Below are 16926 nucleotides of genomic sequence, written 5' to 3'. Positions count from 1 at the left end.
GCAGATCTCTTGACAGAAACGCAATATAATATACATAACTATATTATCAGTGGTGTATAAAGACCTTACATAATGAACTGTATTGTTTTTATTACCTAAGAATGAATCGCGGGTCCTCTAACATGAAAGTCGCCGGCATGTAGTAGCCCTAAACTGACAAACTGTTCTACAGAGCCCGTTTCATCCCTACGTTGTCTCAGACGACGACATGTTGGTCATGTGACAGTTACCATATGCGTTTTGAAATTGAAGGGTAAGCTTGAAAACTCACCACTAAATGCCACTAAAATTAACACACCACCTTTAAAGCAATGGTTGCTGGGGGGCAGTTTTATTACATTTTATAAAATGCATTAATTTATTATAAATTCTGTGCAATTAAACCTCCAAAAAATAAGGCTACTAACCAACATCACTGCCATAAAGGAATATTTCCGGGGTTTTTTAGTAGGGTAAGAGTGACACCTAGGTATAATAGCATAAATGCGGATTGCAGGAAAACTCAGCATTGGCAGGGAAGCGTTTTCTCTTAATTTGTGAATTAACTTGTCAATGGTGGAGAAAGAGTTAATATGTTTTGATTAATTCTTAGTCATGATTTTTCTTTGGAGGGGGCGTATAGGGATGCATTAGTGTTAATTTTGTTAGACGAGACGAGACTTTTTTTCATGACTAAGGCTAATGGGTCTTTCACATAGGAAGCGGTGTGCGCTGTGCTGCGCTATGAAACCCATTCATTTCAATGGCTTGCGCCGCGCGAGAGCGGTTTTTAGTTGCGCCGAGCAAAGCGCGAGCGCAGCGGAGCACAGCTTGCACTCACGCCGCGGTCAAAGTTCAAAATAGTTTAACTTTTGCGCTGCGCTCTGTGACGATTACCCGCGCGGCCAATAGAAATGGGGCATCCAAACAAGCAAAATGGACGAAAGCGTATACTCTGGATTCTCAGAGCTTATATAATACAAGTTTATGCTCCTACAGAGACATCGGAAGGAAAGCAGTGTCATGGAAACACGTAAGCAATTCAAGTTGACATGTTAGGTGTGGTTTAAGTCAAGCAGCTTGTTGTTGGTATGCTTAAAGTTACGTGAAATGGAGATGAGCAACATCAGTCTCTGTATTCCTCGTCGACTATTTAACGCAAATATAAACACTGTAGTAATTTATTGAAAACCCTGCCTACTTTGGTCTGGCCATCAGAGCACAAATCGCTTGGCTGCGCCGAACCCAGCGGCGAGCGCAGCGCACACCGCATCCTATGTGAAAGCCGCATTAGTCTACACGGAAACGATCTGCAAAGAAAATGCAAAAGTGCCGTTGTGTTATCACTTTTTATTCCACGTTTATATGAACGTTTTGAGGGGTAAATCTGCGTGCATATGGTGACGCAAAAGTGTGTGATATTCGATGTAGTATGCACCCCAGGCGGCAATGTGAAGCACTGACACACAACCAAGTCCACGTGCCTGCGTACAACCTTCTTTCTTGTTCTCCCAGGTCTTGTCCAAAGCCTTCTTGTTTTCCTCCGACGAGATGGCCCATCAACAATTTGATGGAGGTAATTAATGCACCTTCCCTAGCTGTAAACTTGAAGGTCCGACGTATGGAAATAATCCACCATGTTTGTTGTTATTTTCCTGAACTGGCCTATGCCTGTTACTTAAACGCGTACTCTACAGGAACCACCGTGAGCAGACATTTGCATTTTTACCCTTTAGACGGGAACGCAAGGGTAGAGCGTTTTTTAAGATTTTCACTCTGGACGTATTTCCATGCCTTCACCGTGTAAACGAAAGGCACATCCGATAAAATATTTTTACGTTTTCACCCTCGAGCGTAAACAGGCCCTTAGACGAGACAATGATGAGACTGCACAGATGTCCAAAAACGCTGACTAAAACTAAATAATTATGCATTATTACTCATACTCCTGTTGCTGCCAACTACATCGAGCGAGAACACAACACCCATAGATGGCGAACAAGAGCGACGAGCGCTGACATCATTTGTGAATGTGTCTCTTAAATCAGAAAACCAGACACGTTTAACAGTTGAAACAGTTGAAAGTTGCATTCAACAAAAATCATTGAACAAGTATATTTTGTCAAGTGATTATGACATTTAACCAATATTTGAGATGTGTGAAACACTTTTTGACTGAAATGGCTATCAGAAATAATCTCAGAAATAATTTTATAAAAAAAAGACAAAAATGTTTTAACTAAAACTTGAATAAGATATATTGAGTTTTCTTTTGACTAAAACTAGACTAATTTAAAAAAACTTTTAGTTGACTAAAACGTGACTTCAATACCTTGACTTGTCTTTTGACTAAAACTAGACTAAAATGATGAGACTATTAGTCGATAAAAACTTGACTAACCAAAAAAGATATGTGAATGACTAAAACTAACAAGGACATTTGGCACAAGATTAATAGGTGACAAAATGAACACTAGGATGCATGTTACACAAGGTTGCTAAAAGGTTTGAGAACCACCGGTTTAAAGAGTATCTGTTAGGAGGGGAAAGGGTTAAAGGGTTGCCCACCTCCTCTCTTCTCTCATTCACTCGCACATACTCTCTCTATCTCTTTCTCTCTCTCTCTCTCACACACACACACTCGTGTGTTCACACTCAGGTGTGACTCTGGATTGGATTAACCTCTAGTATACGCTCTAAATTCTGTGAGTACACACTTTTTTGTCCTACCAGGATAAACTTTGTTGCATAAGGGGTCAGCGTGTGTTGGCATTTTGACACTTGTGAACTTGTGGACCACACAGAATATGACAGTACTGCGTTTCATGGGTAAAAATAGTGTGAGTTCAAGAGTGAGACGTTTAGCAAGCATTAAAAACGGTTAATACTTTAATAAATCATGCTACGCTGATCCCTTATCATTTATATATTGACATGTTCTTGAAATATTGCAATACGGCAATGCTTTTATTTATTTTTGGTGTGCATTTATTTAATTTCCAATGGTTTATTTAGTTCTCAAGTGCAAACCAATGTGATTTTTCTTTTTTGTTGTTATTCTGTGACTAAAGCACGTCATAAACTGTTAAAAAAACATCTAATAGTTGTACAAGCACAGCCCAGACGTTTTAGGCTAAAACAAGGCAAAATTTGGGCTGTCCATAAAAAATGAATAGACATCTAACATTAAATAATAAATCAAAGCAAACACCTTGTAATCACTGTTGACTTTGCTTACATTATGAATATCAAATATCTCCCAAGTTATTTTGCCAAAAAACACATATAATTCAAGTTTATTTTGGGTCGGCTTTTTAGTTTACCTAAATGGTGAATGGCGGCTATTGCTTGCAGGGGTCCTTTTCTTTTGGACACACGTGGGTCCCTTTCAAGTTTTTAACACAGTTTGTAATTTTTTTAAATGGCAGGTTATATTATCAGCGTAACACTTCTCGTTGTTAATCTTCAAAGCAACATGTTATTTATAGTGCCGTTTTTAAAGAGTTCCAGTAGCTCGTGTGTCACGACTGTTTGCATGAGAGCAGATCTCTCTCTGCCGAACTGTATGTGACGGCTGCGTGTCGCCAGGCTATTATTGACCAGGGGGATGGATGGTTAGATGGATGATTGAATGTGTGTGCATGACAAAAGGGTGAGGTAATAGCTTTATTTTACTGTGGTTAGGTCATTGTAAGCTCGGCCTGCAGCGTGTAATCTGTTTGTCTCTCTGCCTGTCTTTCCATAATGTCTGTGCTGGATGATATCATAAAAGTTACACCTCAATCCTTCAGATAATATATTAAATAAATCTATTTATGTTTTTGATTTATAGCTGAACTATAGAGCGTGTTGACAGGCTTCCTGCGTTAACTTACATCACAATAGACATCTAACCTGCCAGCTGACAGAACACAGAGACAGATCGGCCTGATATTAGATCTGTCCATAATAAAATTAAGCAAATTAGCAGTAAATTTACCACCGTTATGCTGCATACCACCAAACGTGAAGCATCGCGTGCCTCGCTCTAGATTACTTGCACGATTTAACTTTGTGTAATGCACATTTTCTGCTCAATTTTCTGCTCAATTTTTAACTTAATTGCCTAATTCGCGACATTCTCATCATCTGCCTGAGTTTGCATCTATTTGCATCTTTGTTTTGATTTTGTGTGTAATCTACTCACGCAAATCGTGATGCTTCGCGTATGGTGTGTACCCAGCATAATGGGGTGCGGTGTACACACCAAACCAGAAACATCATGTTCCTTGCTCTAGTTTACTCTCGGATTTAACTTCGTGTTATGCTAATTTTTCGCTCGAGATGAATATTTTCACCTTGCTCGAAAATGCATTTGAGGCTAATAGTGTGTGTTTTCGCTGAAATTGCGATGCCTAATTTGCGCCATATGCATCGCCCTGTGCGAGTTTGCATCTTTAAAGGTGACATAGAATGATTGAACGGGGTATTTATCCTTGTTCTGTGATGTGACATGTAGACAAAATTTTTTTTGTTTGGGTCTGTAATGCCTTAGAAGCTTCCTAAAAACCTCTCTCAGATAGCTCTATTAGGGTGGGAGATTTTAAACAAGTGGTTTTGCACCTATTTGGCTCCCCCTACTGGCTTAACTTGCAATCTCATTACTGATTGGCTGACTTTGCTGCCACTCAAACAATGTAGCCAATTATTTTAAAGTGGAGGGGCAGGGAGATGCCTGTGATGTCATAAGCATCAGTTTTTCAGATTGGGGCGTTTTCTGGCTGACATTTCTAAAAGAGGAATTTCTATGAGACTGAGATGTTAGCATGTCTAGAACTTTTTGTATGTTTGTGAATGCGGGTAGACTACCATTATTCAATAAAGACAAGGTAAAAATGTTTTTTCATTCTCTGTCCCCTTTTAAATGCTTATATCTTCTGTATGAGAATGTTGATTCATACCAAAACGTCTCTGGTTACGTATGTAACTTTTGTTCCCTGAGAAGGGAACTAGACGCTGCGTCTCCCTTGCCATACTTTCTGCATCCCTGTAACGCCAACCGTGGCGATATTTCATAAAGCGATATACTTCCTGGCTCCCGCGTCACCCGGTCTTTGTCGTTAAGCCTCACTATTGGTTAAATTTCATATACACATTCAGACGCACTTACCCCTGGAGTAAGTGTCACCTCAGTGACGCAGCGCGAGTTCCATCGAAAGGCAACTGTAACAATGTATCTTAAAAGGTAACACGATGTAACCTTGCTCTCATCTGAAATGTGTCCCCACATTTAGTCCTTGAATTTGAGGGTATTTGACCTGGAAAGTCCTTGAAAGGTCCTTGAATTTGAAGTTAACAAAAGTGTGGGAACCCAGAAGATTTCAGTATGGTTTAAAATTTGCATAGCCATTTGGATCCCAACTGGTTTTTCAGGATTGTGAGGGCAGCGGGGTTGTAAGGTCTGGAGCAGCGGCTGGTGTCAGGACTGGCTGCTGTTGCTCTTGAAGAACTTTATTTAGCAACATGATTAAAGATGGTTAGAAAGGTTGGGATGCTTCACTGACTCACGCGTCCAAACACTGCACATCTGTGTTTGGAAACAATCTCACGTTCCAGGAGAAGAACATTGATTTACTGTCTGAGTGCTTTTCTTTAGGCCTGTTCATACTTATTTGATTACAAAGTATTGTTGTACAGAGACCTGTGTGAATTTAATATTCCTGTAGTTCAGTTCACAAAGCATTGTGGGTTTCATTCCCAATAATGAATAGCTTGAATGCACTAAGTTGCTTTGGATAAATGCTTCTGCCAAATGCGTGATATATGTTATAATATACATTATGTAAGTGATATGTAATTTCAGCCAGCCGGTTATTATCGCAGAAATGAGCATTGACAGTGTGATCGGGACCCAGTGCGAAGCAGAGGTATTGAGTGGTTGTTATCTAGGAATAACAAACCTTCAAATGTCACGACTGGCCAATCAGAATCAAGCATTTCAATTAGCCATATAATATATTAAACTAAATGTTCCTTGCTCTTTTAAACCATGTGTTTAATGCAGTATGTAGACATTGTAATCAGTGGCGGTTGGTGAATTCTTTTTCGAGAGCACACGATGTGAAGCTGACACTCCGAACATATATTTTGAATTCCCCTCCCTCGGAAGAGAAGTCACCAGCCCCACTGCTTAGAATGTTCACAAAATCTGTGTATCGAATTTAAACTGTAAAATATGATTACCTAAGAGATATTGTCATGATTACATCACATTTAGATATGTTTACAGCTGCTAAGTTTAGCAAATCAAGGATACCGTTTAAGTATATAAAGTATGAATGATTTTCTTCTCTATGCACAGATGCGTTGCTTGCAGATCTCGAGTCTTCCACCGCTCATATCTCCAAGTGCCCGGTGTTTCTGCCCGAAGAGACGCCGTATTCCTACCCCACCGGAGGGCATATCTTTCAGGATGACTCGCCCCCTCCACCCCTGCCTCCTCCACCCTCAGATGAGGCACTGAACGGATCTCACTCCCCACGGACAAACTCCCAGCACTCCTCACAACAGGTTTGTCATGAACTATATTGGGACGGTCAGTTAAACGTTAATTGCATTGGAAATACATAACTAGCAATCTCATTCAGGTACCATGTTATTGAGGATAGGAGTACTGTTTAACAGTTCATATTACATTTGTGTTCATGCCTGTGCCTTGTTGTTTTTTATTTCAGTCTTTGGGTTCTGTTCATAAAAGCACACTGTCTCCAGACAGCAGTCCACCCGCCTCTCACATCGAAGAAGACCACGTTTACAGGTAAGAGAGTTTGGTTTTTATCAGTGGTGTCACATCGACCACATTTTGCAGAAATCTTTAAAATAATATTGTAGAAAAACTGGTTAAGATCCATCTTTTTGCAATGTGTTCCTTAACGAAGGTGTAATGTATGGCCTTACTATTTCTTGCCTAAATCAAACGCATTTTGTCCAGTTTTCCTAACAAGCAAAAGCACTCAGACTCCTCAGCAGCGGCCATGACTTCTGCTCTGGGCAGCAACTTATCTGAACTGGACCGTCTGCTTTTGGAGCTCAACGCTGTCCAGCAGAATGCCCCATCTTTCTCTACTACAGGTAAAGGTACACATATAAAAATCATTGAAAAAACAAATAATTGAAAACTTCAGGATATTTAATACAGCAAATTTTATCAGATTGCAACACAAACTACATGGCAATAACAAACATTTTGACTACTTGAATGTTAAGTTTAAATATATTAATATGCACATATATGCAATATGATGTTTGACCATCTTGGTATCTTATGTATGTTAGTCGTACTTGAAAAACCGTCATCAGAATAATTGTAACTAAACAGTGATTTCCCCTCTGTAGAGGATGCAGCTCCTCCATTGCCACCCTGCAGTGTTGCCCACTACATCCAGGAAAATGGAACCCATTCAGGCATCATACTGACTCCTGCAGTCCAAGACAAGACTCAAAGGAACGGGATGAAGGGGACGGAAGACGGACGTCCCACTGTGGAGAGTCTTCTGAACGAGCTGGAGAGCTCTGTGCCTTCCACAACGTAAGAGGTCATAACACCTGTAGATGTACAGGCTTGATTTGTGAAGGTAATAATGATATTCTGTCATTTGTCTTAACAGGCCCAGCCCCTGTGCTTTGACTTGTGATTTGAAGGACGGGCAGTTGGACATGCCCTCAGAGCAGCAGGGCAGAATATCAGCCACCTCTGCGACACGAGAACTGGATGAGCTCATGGCATGTCTGTCTGATTTTAAGGTGCAGAACAATGTGACTGTGTGTTCGTGTATGTGTGCACATCTACTTGTGTGTGAGTGCGGATGGATCTGTCCTGAGAGTGTGTGAGATATGAACAGTGTGAAGTCCAGAGACCTCAGGTCTGGGAATGTGTGCTAAACTATGTTGTTTGGGTGATCTATTTTCAGGACATACTGCTCAACAATTTAACTGGTCTTCATCTGATATGTTTGTTTATAAGTGAAGCTTCTGCCTGTTTATCACTGACATCAATTCAATTTCATCTCATTTTTTCAGCTCTTTATCCAAAATGTTTATTCATCCTGACAGCTGTATTATGCATCTCATTAAAGCTTTTTCTTAATAATTTCTAACTTTCTGCCTTCCCTAACCTGCCAATTTCATCTTTTCTCCTCTTTCTTCTCCTATACCCTCTTTATATCCTCCAGCCAAGCTCTTTGGGTTCCCTGAACTCTGAGCCACTGTTTGATCAAGCCACAACCATTGCCGAAATCCATCCACCTCCTGTGTCAGCAGTATCAAAACCATTGACCCCTATCCACCCACCAGAACCAAGCCGGTGTTCCCCTTCTGTTAACTTTGAACTGCACATTGAGGAAGAATCTGGTGAATCAAGGACTGCACCTTCACTGTCCTCTGGGTTCCCAAAGCCATCCCCTTCTTTTAGATCTGCAACATCCAGTCCACGTTTTTATCCTGTATCTGATCTAGACCTAGATTCTATCATTGATGGTTCTGCTTCACTTCTCACCTCCCAGGTGGAGTCTCTAGTGGTCCTGTCCCAGACTGTAACCCCGACAACTACTAATGTGCCTTTTACTGTATCTGGAGGACATGAACCTTGCCCTGTCAAAGAGGGGAACTCCTCTGGGAAACTGACAAATTGTGTACTGAAGTCCTATTCTGCTATGAATAAATCTCCTAGTCCAACAAGGTCTCCAGCCATCAGCAAATCTCCTGAAAGATTTAGTCCTTTGGTGAGACCAGGACCTGTAGATCAGTATTTATCCAACGTTGAGCGAAATACTTCAATGTCAAGCCCGGTTCCATCTATTCCAAGATCTGCAGCTTCTCCTTTTTCAAGAGTATCAGAATCACCAACTTTATCACCTCTTTTCTTCTCCAAAGCTACTTCCCCCTCTCCCTTCCTTCCCACATGCTCATCTCCCACAATCTCCAAGTCTCCCAGCCCAAAGCCATCATCAGACCAGCCCACTGTGTCTCAAAACCCCCTTACACCCACTATGCTAGAATCAGCCAATTTTGAACCATCCCTTGATGATGCTTTGGATAAACTTCTAGCAATGAGCTTCAGCAAGTCTGAGGTGGTGGAGTCTCCAATCACAGTCTCTGCAGGTCCACAGCTTACCTCGCAACCAGAGATATACGAGGAGACGATAGTTGCAGTAGATCGCAGTGATATTCTTCCTGACACAAACACTGAGAGTGAGTTAGGGGACGGTCTGCTGGAGGATCAGTCGGACTGCAGGAGTGATCTGGACTGGGCTGACATGGAGTTGAAGATGGTATATGACGGACCAGATGGCTCCATGACGCCCATGACTGAAGCAAGTTGGATGGATGACTCTCTTACTCCATCGTCTTGCCCTGGAACCCCAGATGCTCAGATGGATCTTTCAATGGCGCATCCGGTTGGCACAATGGACAGGATCTCAGCCTCTGGACATGTACGAATGGAACTGCAATGCTTGTTAATATATGAAGCAGTTGGTGTTGATCTAAAAGGCTTGCAGTGTTTTGATTCACCGCATGTGAATAAAGCATGTAGTAAGTTGCGTGGTGGAGTTAATAACGTAATGGTTCCTAACACGGCACTCAATTTAGCTTTAGTATAACTATTTTTGTGGATTCTAACTGTAGGAGAATCGGAAAGACCTGAACTTCAGTGTTACTGTGTGTGCATGGTAACCAATAATACTATTGTGTTTTTGTGCACCATTGGACCTTGATAACCTGAACTATGAGTTGCACATCTATGATGAAACAATCACGTTTTAACTAGTTCTGCACCAAGACTGCATATTAATGCTTCTGTAGATCTCTGGTAGTTCTTGATGGGTTGCTTTTAGGCAATGCTCAACCTGTTCTTGAAATATGTGGCATCACAATGGGTTTGTTCTGCTGTCCCAGCTTAAATCAGTTATTAGACGCACAAAGGAGACACCCAACGTCCACCCTATGTACCGGGATGGCCTCATACGTAGGAAGATGGGCCCTATTATTTTCAATAAGAGCAACTCCCAGGACCGGCTCATTGAGGAACTGCAAGGCAAGCTGGGAATTGGCCGCAAAGAGCGCATAAAAAAGCAACAGTCAGATGATTGGCTAACAGAAGGTGTCATTGTGATGTCCAACCCTAAACGCTCAAGGGAAGACCACAACAGAGAGATCGATAAGGTAGATGGGAAGGAACCTTGATCTCTGCAAATGTATACATATATAAATAATAATTCTGTTTCCATTCAATCTTTAATTCAACTTTTTCTGTGATCACTTTATTTTTTCTTCATTGCTTCCTTCCATATCTTTTTCTTCATATATCTGATCTGTCTTTCTCTAGATAATCATACCTCCTGATTCTCCTCTTCCCCAAAGAAAGGTGATCCCACCTCCCCAATCGCCCCCGGCCCCTCGTCTCCCTCCCCCTGTTGAGGAACCCAAACGTCCCCCTTTGATCAAAGCAGTTCCTGCCCCTTTGCCTCCTCCCCCAGTTCCTGCCCCTTTGCCTCCTCCCCCACCTCCTGCCCCTTCTCCACCTCCAAGAGAGCCCTCACCTCCCCCTCGCCCCCCTCTTATTCCACCTAGTCCCCCAACCCCTGCACCTTTTAAAGTTCAAGCTCCCACGCCAAAGCCCATTTCTGCACCCCTACCTAAACCTGTCTCTGCACCTGTCCCCGTGGCCCCGCCCAAAGTGTTGGTGTCAGTGGGTTGTCAGACGGAATACAATCCTCACTTCCCTCCAATGCAGGTGCAGGCGAGCTGTTTTTGGATGTGTGTCTGTCTTTGTGTCGTGTATGTTCTAAAAATATACAAATTTTGTACGCCATATTCAATATTTACTAACCTGAAAGAGTGTTTAAAACGGCTCTTTGTAGTATTGCCTCAAAACATGTACTTTTTATGCTTTTTTTGGGGAGAGGGCTTTTGTGCCTTTATTTAGACAGCATAGTGAAGAGTAGACAGGAAAGTGTTGGGTGGAGGACCTCAAAGATGAGAATTGAACTCGCGTTGTCATGAGCACACAGGTGCTATATGTTGCCGCACTAACCATGGGCTATAATGATGTATTTGATAAAACATTTAAAAGGGTGGAAAAGACATTCAACATGCACAGTAGTTTTTCACTCACGTGCAACAAAAATTTTAAAGCATTCCACAATGATGTGCTAAGTTTTTACAGTGTAGCTGTTAGAGTGGCTATTCGTGCCAGTTCCGCCGGACACGTCCTGAACATGTTTTCGGGTTCGTTCTCCGGAAGTCGCGTTGCTCGACCGCATACGTCATCACATTTCTTTTAAAATTAGGGCTGGGTTTCGATTCAAATTTCAAGAATCGATTCGATTCCGATTCTCAAGATCTTGAATCGATTATCATTGTTCGATTCGATTCGATCCGATCTGATCCCATCTTCGAGATTTAGATAAGTGTTTTAAAAAAAAGCCCGAAATGGTGCAAGATAGGGGGGATGACCAAAAATCTATTCCACAGAATGAGTCATTTTATTTCATGGTAACTGTATATTTCATAATATACATGTTTTTCAGTTTATATTGTTTTTGGATTATAAAAATGTGCAGTTATTTGCCACTCACTCTAGCTTTTAACTGCTCACCACAGTTTTAAAATATGGACAATTTAAAGTAAATAATGTTAAAGTGAAAATGCCCAGAGGATAACAACAAGTCTTGATAGACAGAATCTTGTTTTTAATTGAGTTATTAATTTTGTAGACTATTGAAGCTATAGTATGCATTGTATTTTGTATTTATGCATACATTACATAAAAAAATAGGCAGTATGTAAAATGAACAGGTATAAATATATGCACAAACCTACAGACAGGATAAATACCTGTATATGAGAGTCGGAGCTCTAGATATATATATTATGACGGGTGCTATAATGTGATGAAGTCTGTTTTAAGGTCTTGATGCTCTTTACTTTCTATTAGACCTTAACATTTGCGTCTCTTTCTCGTCTTTCTGATCAAAGATGTTTGTACTATAAGCGAATTAGGCGTCAAACTAATGCTCCAGCAGCGCACGTGTCACTGATATAAATGCAAGTTTTGTCTTAGCTTGCTTAAAGTTCAGAAAACTTTACAACTATAAGCATTATGTGTAAGAAGAACTCTTTATTTGGTGTCCCGTTGCGCGCGCCTCAAGAAACCTCTGCCCGTCAGAGACCGGCTGCATGAGCACAGAGGGAGGGACAGAGAGAGTTTCGCTGGAGACCTGCGGTGGATTTACTGGCGCTTATTATAAAAATACAGAGGTGTAAAGTACTCAAGTAAATGTACTTCGTTACTGTACTTAAGTATTTTTTGGGCTACTTTGTACTTGTACTGAGTATCAAAAATATAGGCAACTTTTACTCTCTACTCAACTACATTTTTGATTGGGTATTTGTACTCTTTACTCCACTACATTTGAAATGACACTTAACGTTACACGCTACATTGTTTATTTGTCAAATAAAAACGAGACGAAAGTGTCAGAGGGTGATGATGGATAGAATCTGTGGTCGCGAGGTTACACGCACACACACAACTGAGGGACTTCATTTGGCTCTGCGCAGAGCAACCGTATGAAATCAAAGTACTGCGAGAGCGAATCAAATGCATATGGAGAAGTCTGGTCTCGCGGTACTTTGATGTCAAACGCTGAATGGCTTGCATTGAGCCACCGTAGCGGGACATCTGCGTGCTGCGTATGTCATAAACTGTAGAGAAAAGTTCGCGTCTGGTCTGAGAGAAGAGATAAAGAGCAAACATATGGATGCATTTCACATTTGCTTCAGTCAAGGGACCATTTTTTAAACATGTGATGCTACAATCAAAACAAAAGTGATGCGCGATTGCAGGAGGGTCATCCCGCAACTCAAAGGCAATCACAAATGTTTATATACTCTGATGCTACCTTATCAGCTAACCTGAGCTGGTACATAACTTGATATAACTTACTATATAAGCCAAAATAAACCAGCGAGGTCCTGTACTGATTGCCCGGGTAACGTAAGTACATTATAAGATTGATAATAAGTGTACAATTTTACTGTCCTCACATTTAATCAAGTATGCTGTAATGTATTTACTGTAAGAGGGATGCATGACGTAAGAAATGTAGTGCACTTAATGTGAGATGGTGTTACGTACTACATGTGTTTTCAATTAATCTTTCAAATGAACAACTTCACGTTTTTAATATGCATTATCATATTTCTGTTGGTGTAATTTTAGTTTACTGAAATTTTCTAAATATAAAAATTATATCTTTTTTAGGATAGGCCTATATAAGAATATTTGGTAACACTTTACAACAAGGTTCATTAGTTAACAGTAGTTAATGTATTAACCAACTTGAACAAACCATGAGCAATACATTTGTTACATCATTTATTCATCTTTGTTAATGTTAGTTAATAAAAATGTAAGCTTTAATTGTTTGTTCATGTTAGTTCAGAGTGCATTAACTAATGTTAACAAGATTTTAATAAAGTATAAGTAATTGTTGAAATTAATATTAACAAAGATGAATAAATGCTGTATAAGTGCAGCTCATTATCAGTTCATGTTAACCAATGTAGCTAACTAATATTAACCAATGAACCCCACTGTAAATTGTTACCATATATTTATATCACAAAGTTAGGCTATATATTTTTCAGCATGGCACATTCAAGTACACAATGACACTAGACTAAAATTAAATGGGTTTAAATTAAATGTAATTTAGATTTCTAGACTAAAATCTTATGGCATTTAGATGAATAAAATTAGACAAAAAACTAAATCAATTCAGATGACAAAAATATGACTAAAACTAAATAAAATTTTAGTCAAAAGAAGACTATGACTATGTTTAATCTGTGTTTGTTCTGCCAGGTCAAAATTTTGAGGTGTTTGATTTCTTTTCTATATTAGGAAATAAAACCTCATAAATAAACTTTCTTAGTTTTCACTGCCCAGACCTACAATGTCTCTTTGTGTTGAGGACTAGTGCATCTTTGAGCCAACATTCAGTACGAGTAAAAATACTTGAGTACTTTTAAATTGGGTTACTTTAATACTTTTACTCAAGTCGTATTTAAGTTGGTGACTTGTAACTTGTAGTGGAGTAATTTTTACAGTAAGGAATTTGTACTTTTACTCAAGTATGGCTTTCAGCTACTCTTTACACCTCTGTAAAAATAACACAAATAACTCATATATTTGTTATGAGTGGATTATTTTACATATAGATCGCAGCTTTGAGCATTTCTAGAGTTTTCAAAACAACCGCTTGCTTAACGTTACTGACTGCTATGTTCGTTGTTTTAATGTCCTTCCACCTCGCGCGCATGCGTGAATTCAATGACGCGGCAAGTTTAAGTTATTAATTATTAAATCGATTCTCTGAGTTAAGGATCGGTCTTTAGAAATAAACATGAAAAAAAGATTTTTTCAACACAGCCCTATTTAAAATACATTAGAAAATTAAGATTTAATTTCTTTTAAGACATACAATCATTGTAGTTTCATTCTTACCTTGAAATGTAACGGTTGCTTTTCTGAAATTGAACCCGAAATATTAAACCTTGATGACGTATGCCGTTGTCCAGAGAACGAACCCAAAAACATGTTCGGGACGTTTCCGGCGGAACTGGCACGAATGGCCACCATAGTAGCCGTATTAGCATTGCATTATATTAGCTTGACCAAAGAAGGGCTAGAACTTGCCACTGACCTTTTAAAACCACATTACACTTTGATTTTGGGGGGTTTCAATGACTGACATTTCTAAATAGGAAGGTTTTCGGAGTTGCTTGTGTTTAATTGTGCGTGTGCATCTTTGTTTATTTGTCATTTCCACTGAAAAATCCAGCTAAGACCAGCATAAGCTGGTGAGCTGGTTTTAGTTGGTCTCCCAGCTTGGTTTTAGCTGGTTTTGCTGGTAAAGCAAGCTGGTCTAGCTGTGTTTTGGTCACTTTTTAAGCTGGTCTAGGCTGGAAGACCAGCTGACCCACGAGCATGACCAGCTTTGCCAGACTGGCTTATGCTGGTCTTAGCTGGATTTTTCAGTAGGGATTGTGCTCAGGTTTTGTCTGTAAGACTCTTTTTTTTTCTCTGGTTATTTTTCTCCTCTCTCTGTAGATCATGGCCCAGGGGAAGGCTCCACACACACAGGTCAATAAACTGGACAACATGCTGGGCAGTTTGCAGTCTGACCTTCATAAGCTGGGGGTGCAGACAGTTGCTAAGGGAGTGTGTGGCGCCTGCTGCAAACCCATTGTGGGCCAGGTGAGGGAGCTAGAGAGCAATACTGGGGAGTGCAGCAGAGCATTGGGAGTCTATTATTTTGTTCAGGCACAATTATTAAATTAATTTCATTTATTTTGTCCATACAGGTGGTTACAGCTATGGGACGCACATGGCACCCAGAGCATTTTGTGTGCACACACTGTCAGGAGGAGATCGGTTCCAGAAACTTCTTTGAGCGCGAAGGACAGCCGTACTGTGAGAGAGATTACCATCATTTATTCTCTCCACGCTGCTTCTACTGTAATGGACCCATACTGGATGTGAGCACAAACAAATAAAAACACAGTTGATACTCATTGAAGAAATGTTCCTGGTTCATGTAGCGCTTAAGCTTTTGCTTTTTTTAAATGCATAGATCTCTTACAGTAAGACAATTACAATCATGTGTGCTGATCCTGTGGGTGCTCCTGGGCTCGAGCACCCACCGAAATGCCAGAGCACTCATGGAAAAACATCAGATATGCTCAATTCCTTTTAATCCAAAACGCTTTGATCGGTGGATCTCATGAGTGCTATGAATGTGAATAAGCTGTATAAGGGGAGCTTCACAAAACGTGACCACATCGCTTTACTTCTTCTTACCAAAGCACTTTGGCGCTCCCGTAGCATCTGCCGTTGCTAAGCAACCTAAGCACTGCGTGATGTTGTGCCGAGTACCCACCAGCAGAAAAACAAATCTGCGCCTATGCTTACAATTATGCATTTAAAGTTACCTGGTGAACAAAGCCACAACATAATGTATGTTGTACTTTAAGTATTATGGTGTGGTTTTTTTTTTACATTTTTTCTTTGGCTCTGTGTAAGGGGGCATGCACACAAAGATTTTTATGCCGGCGTATATTTTCTATTGTTTCCAATGGAATTGTCACGATTTCAGACACGGCAGCAGATGGCAGGTTTTGTTCGGGCACTCAGCATTTTTGAGCGCCCAAAAAAAGTTTAAACTTTGGTAAAACGCTCAGCTTGTCAATGTCACTTCACACAGCTGTCCAATCACAGTGGATTGGGGCGGGACAAATACCACAACATTGTACAATGACTGGTAAACCAAATGAAAGTATCTTACCAACCAAAGCGCTGGCAAGCGCCCACAGTTGGCGTTCTCCTGGCTTTTTTAGCCACGTTTTCTAGTAATTTCCAGCCTGCAACAGACAATTTCATTAGAGCTGATGCTGTTTCCAACCCCAAAAATGCTTAATTTTGTTTGTCTCATGTCTCCTACAGAAAGTGGTGACGGCGTTAGACCGAACGTGGCACCCTGAACACTTCTTCTGTGCTCAGTGTGGAGCTTTCTTCGGCCCTGAAGGTGAGATGATAAGTTTTTTTTAAACTTGTACTTTCAAACAATCCAGGCCTCACTTAGGAAGTTCGTTTGTGCTGATCTGTAAGTAAATCGTGAGTTGTTTTTCCAGGGTTTCACGAGAAGGATGGTAAGGCGTACTGCCGTAAAGATTACTTCGATCTCTTTGCTCCTAAATGTGGCGGTTGTGCTCGTGCGATACTGGAGAACTACATCTCTGCCCTCAGCTGCCTCTGGCATCCAGAGTGTTTTGTGTGCAGGGTAAGCCTGTCGTGTTTTGCTTTGTTTACTGACCCTGATAACACATCAGTATTGTGTAATTTGA

The 16926-nt window shown here is 40.5% G+C and overlaps 1 protein-coding gene across 3 annotated transcripts in view; it reads left to right on the top strand.

Moving 5' to 3' along the window:
* The window catches only part of pxnb (paxillin b), a 34754-nt gene that overhangs the window by 14843 nt on the left and 2985 nt on the right, over window positions 1–16926 (top strand). The window contains exons 2-13 of one of the 3 annotated variants that reach the window (XM_065248280.2): window positions 6320–6528; window positions 6693–6775; window positions 6950–7089; window positions 7354–7546; window positions 7626–7761; window positions 8190–9449; window positions 9913–10179; window positions 10343–10750; window positions 15134–15280; window positions 15388–15561; window positions 16526–16607; window positions 16714–16862. In XM_065248280.2, coding sequence (XP_065104352.1) covers window positions 6320–6528; window positions 6693–6775; window positions 6950–7089; window positions 7354–7546; window positions 7626–7761; window positions 8190–9449; window positions 9913–10179; window positions 10343–10750; window positions 15134–15280; window positions 15388–15561; window positions 16526–16607; window positions 16714–16862 — 3248 coding nt within the window. Of the gene's footprint in view, window positions 1–6319; window positions 6529–6692; window positions 6776–6949; window positions 7090–7353; window positions 7547–7625; window positions 7762–8189; window positions 9450–9912; window positions 10311–10342; window positions 10751–15133; window positions 15281–15387; window positions 15562–16525; window positions 16608–16713; window positions 16863–16926 lie in introns of those variants that run through there. The other 2 variants (XM_065248281.2, XM_073816202.1) reach the window with 2 other exon arrangements.

Source organism: Paramisgurnus dabryanus, chromosome 11 (assembly GCF_030506205.2).
Source record: "Paramisgurnus dabryanus chromosome 11, PD_genome_1.1, whole genome shotgun sequence".
Lineage (NCBI taxonomy): Eukaryota > Metazoa > Chordata > Actinopteri > Cypriniformes > Cobitidae > Paramisgurnus > Paramisgurnus dabryanus.
This window is presented reverse-complemented; position numbering and strand designations above follow the sequence as displayed.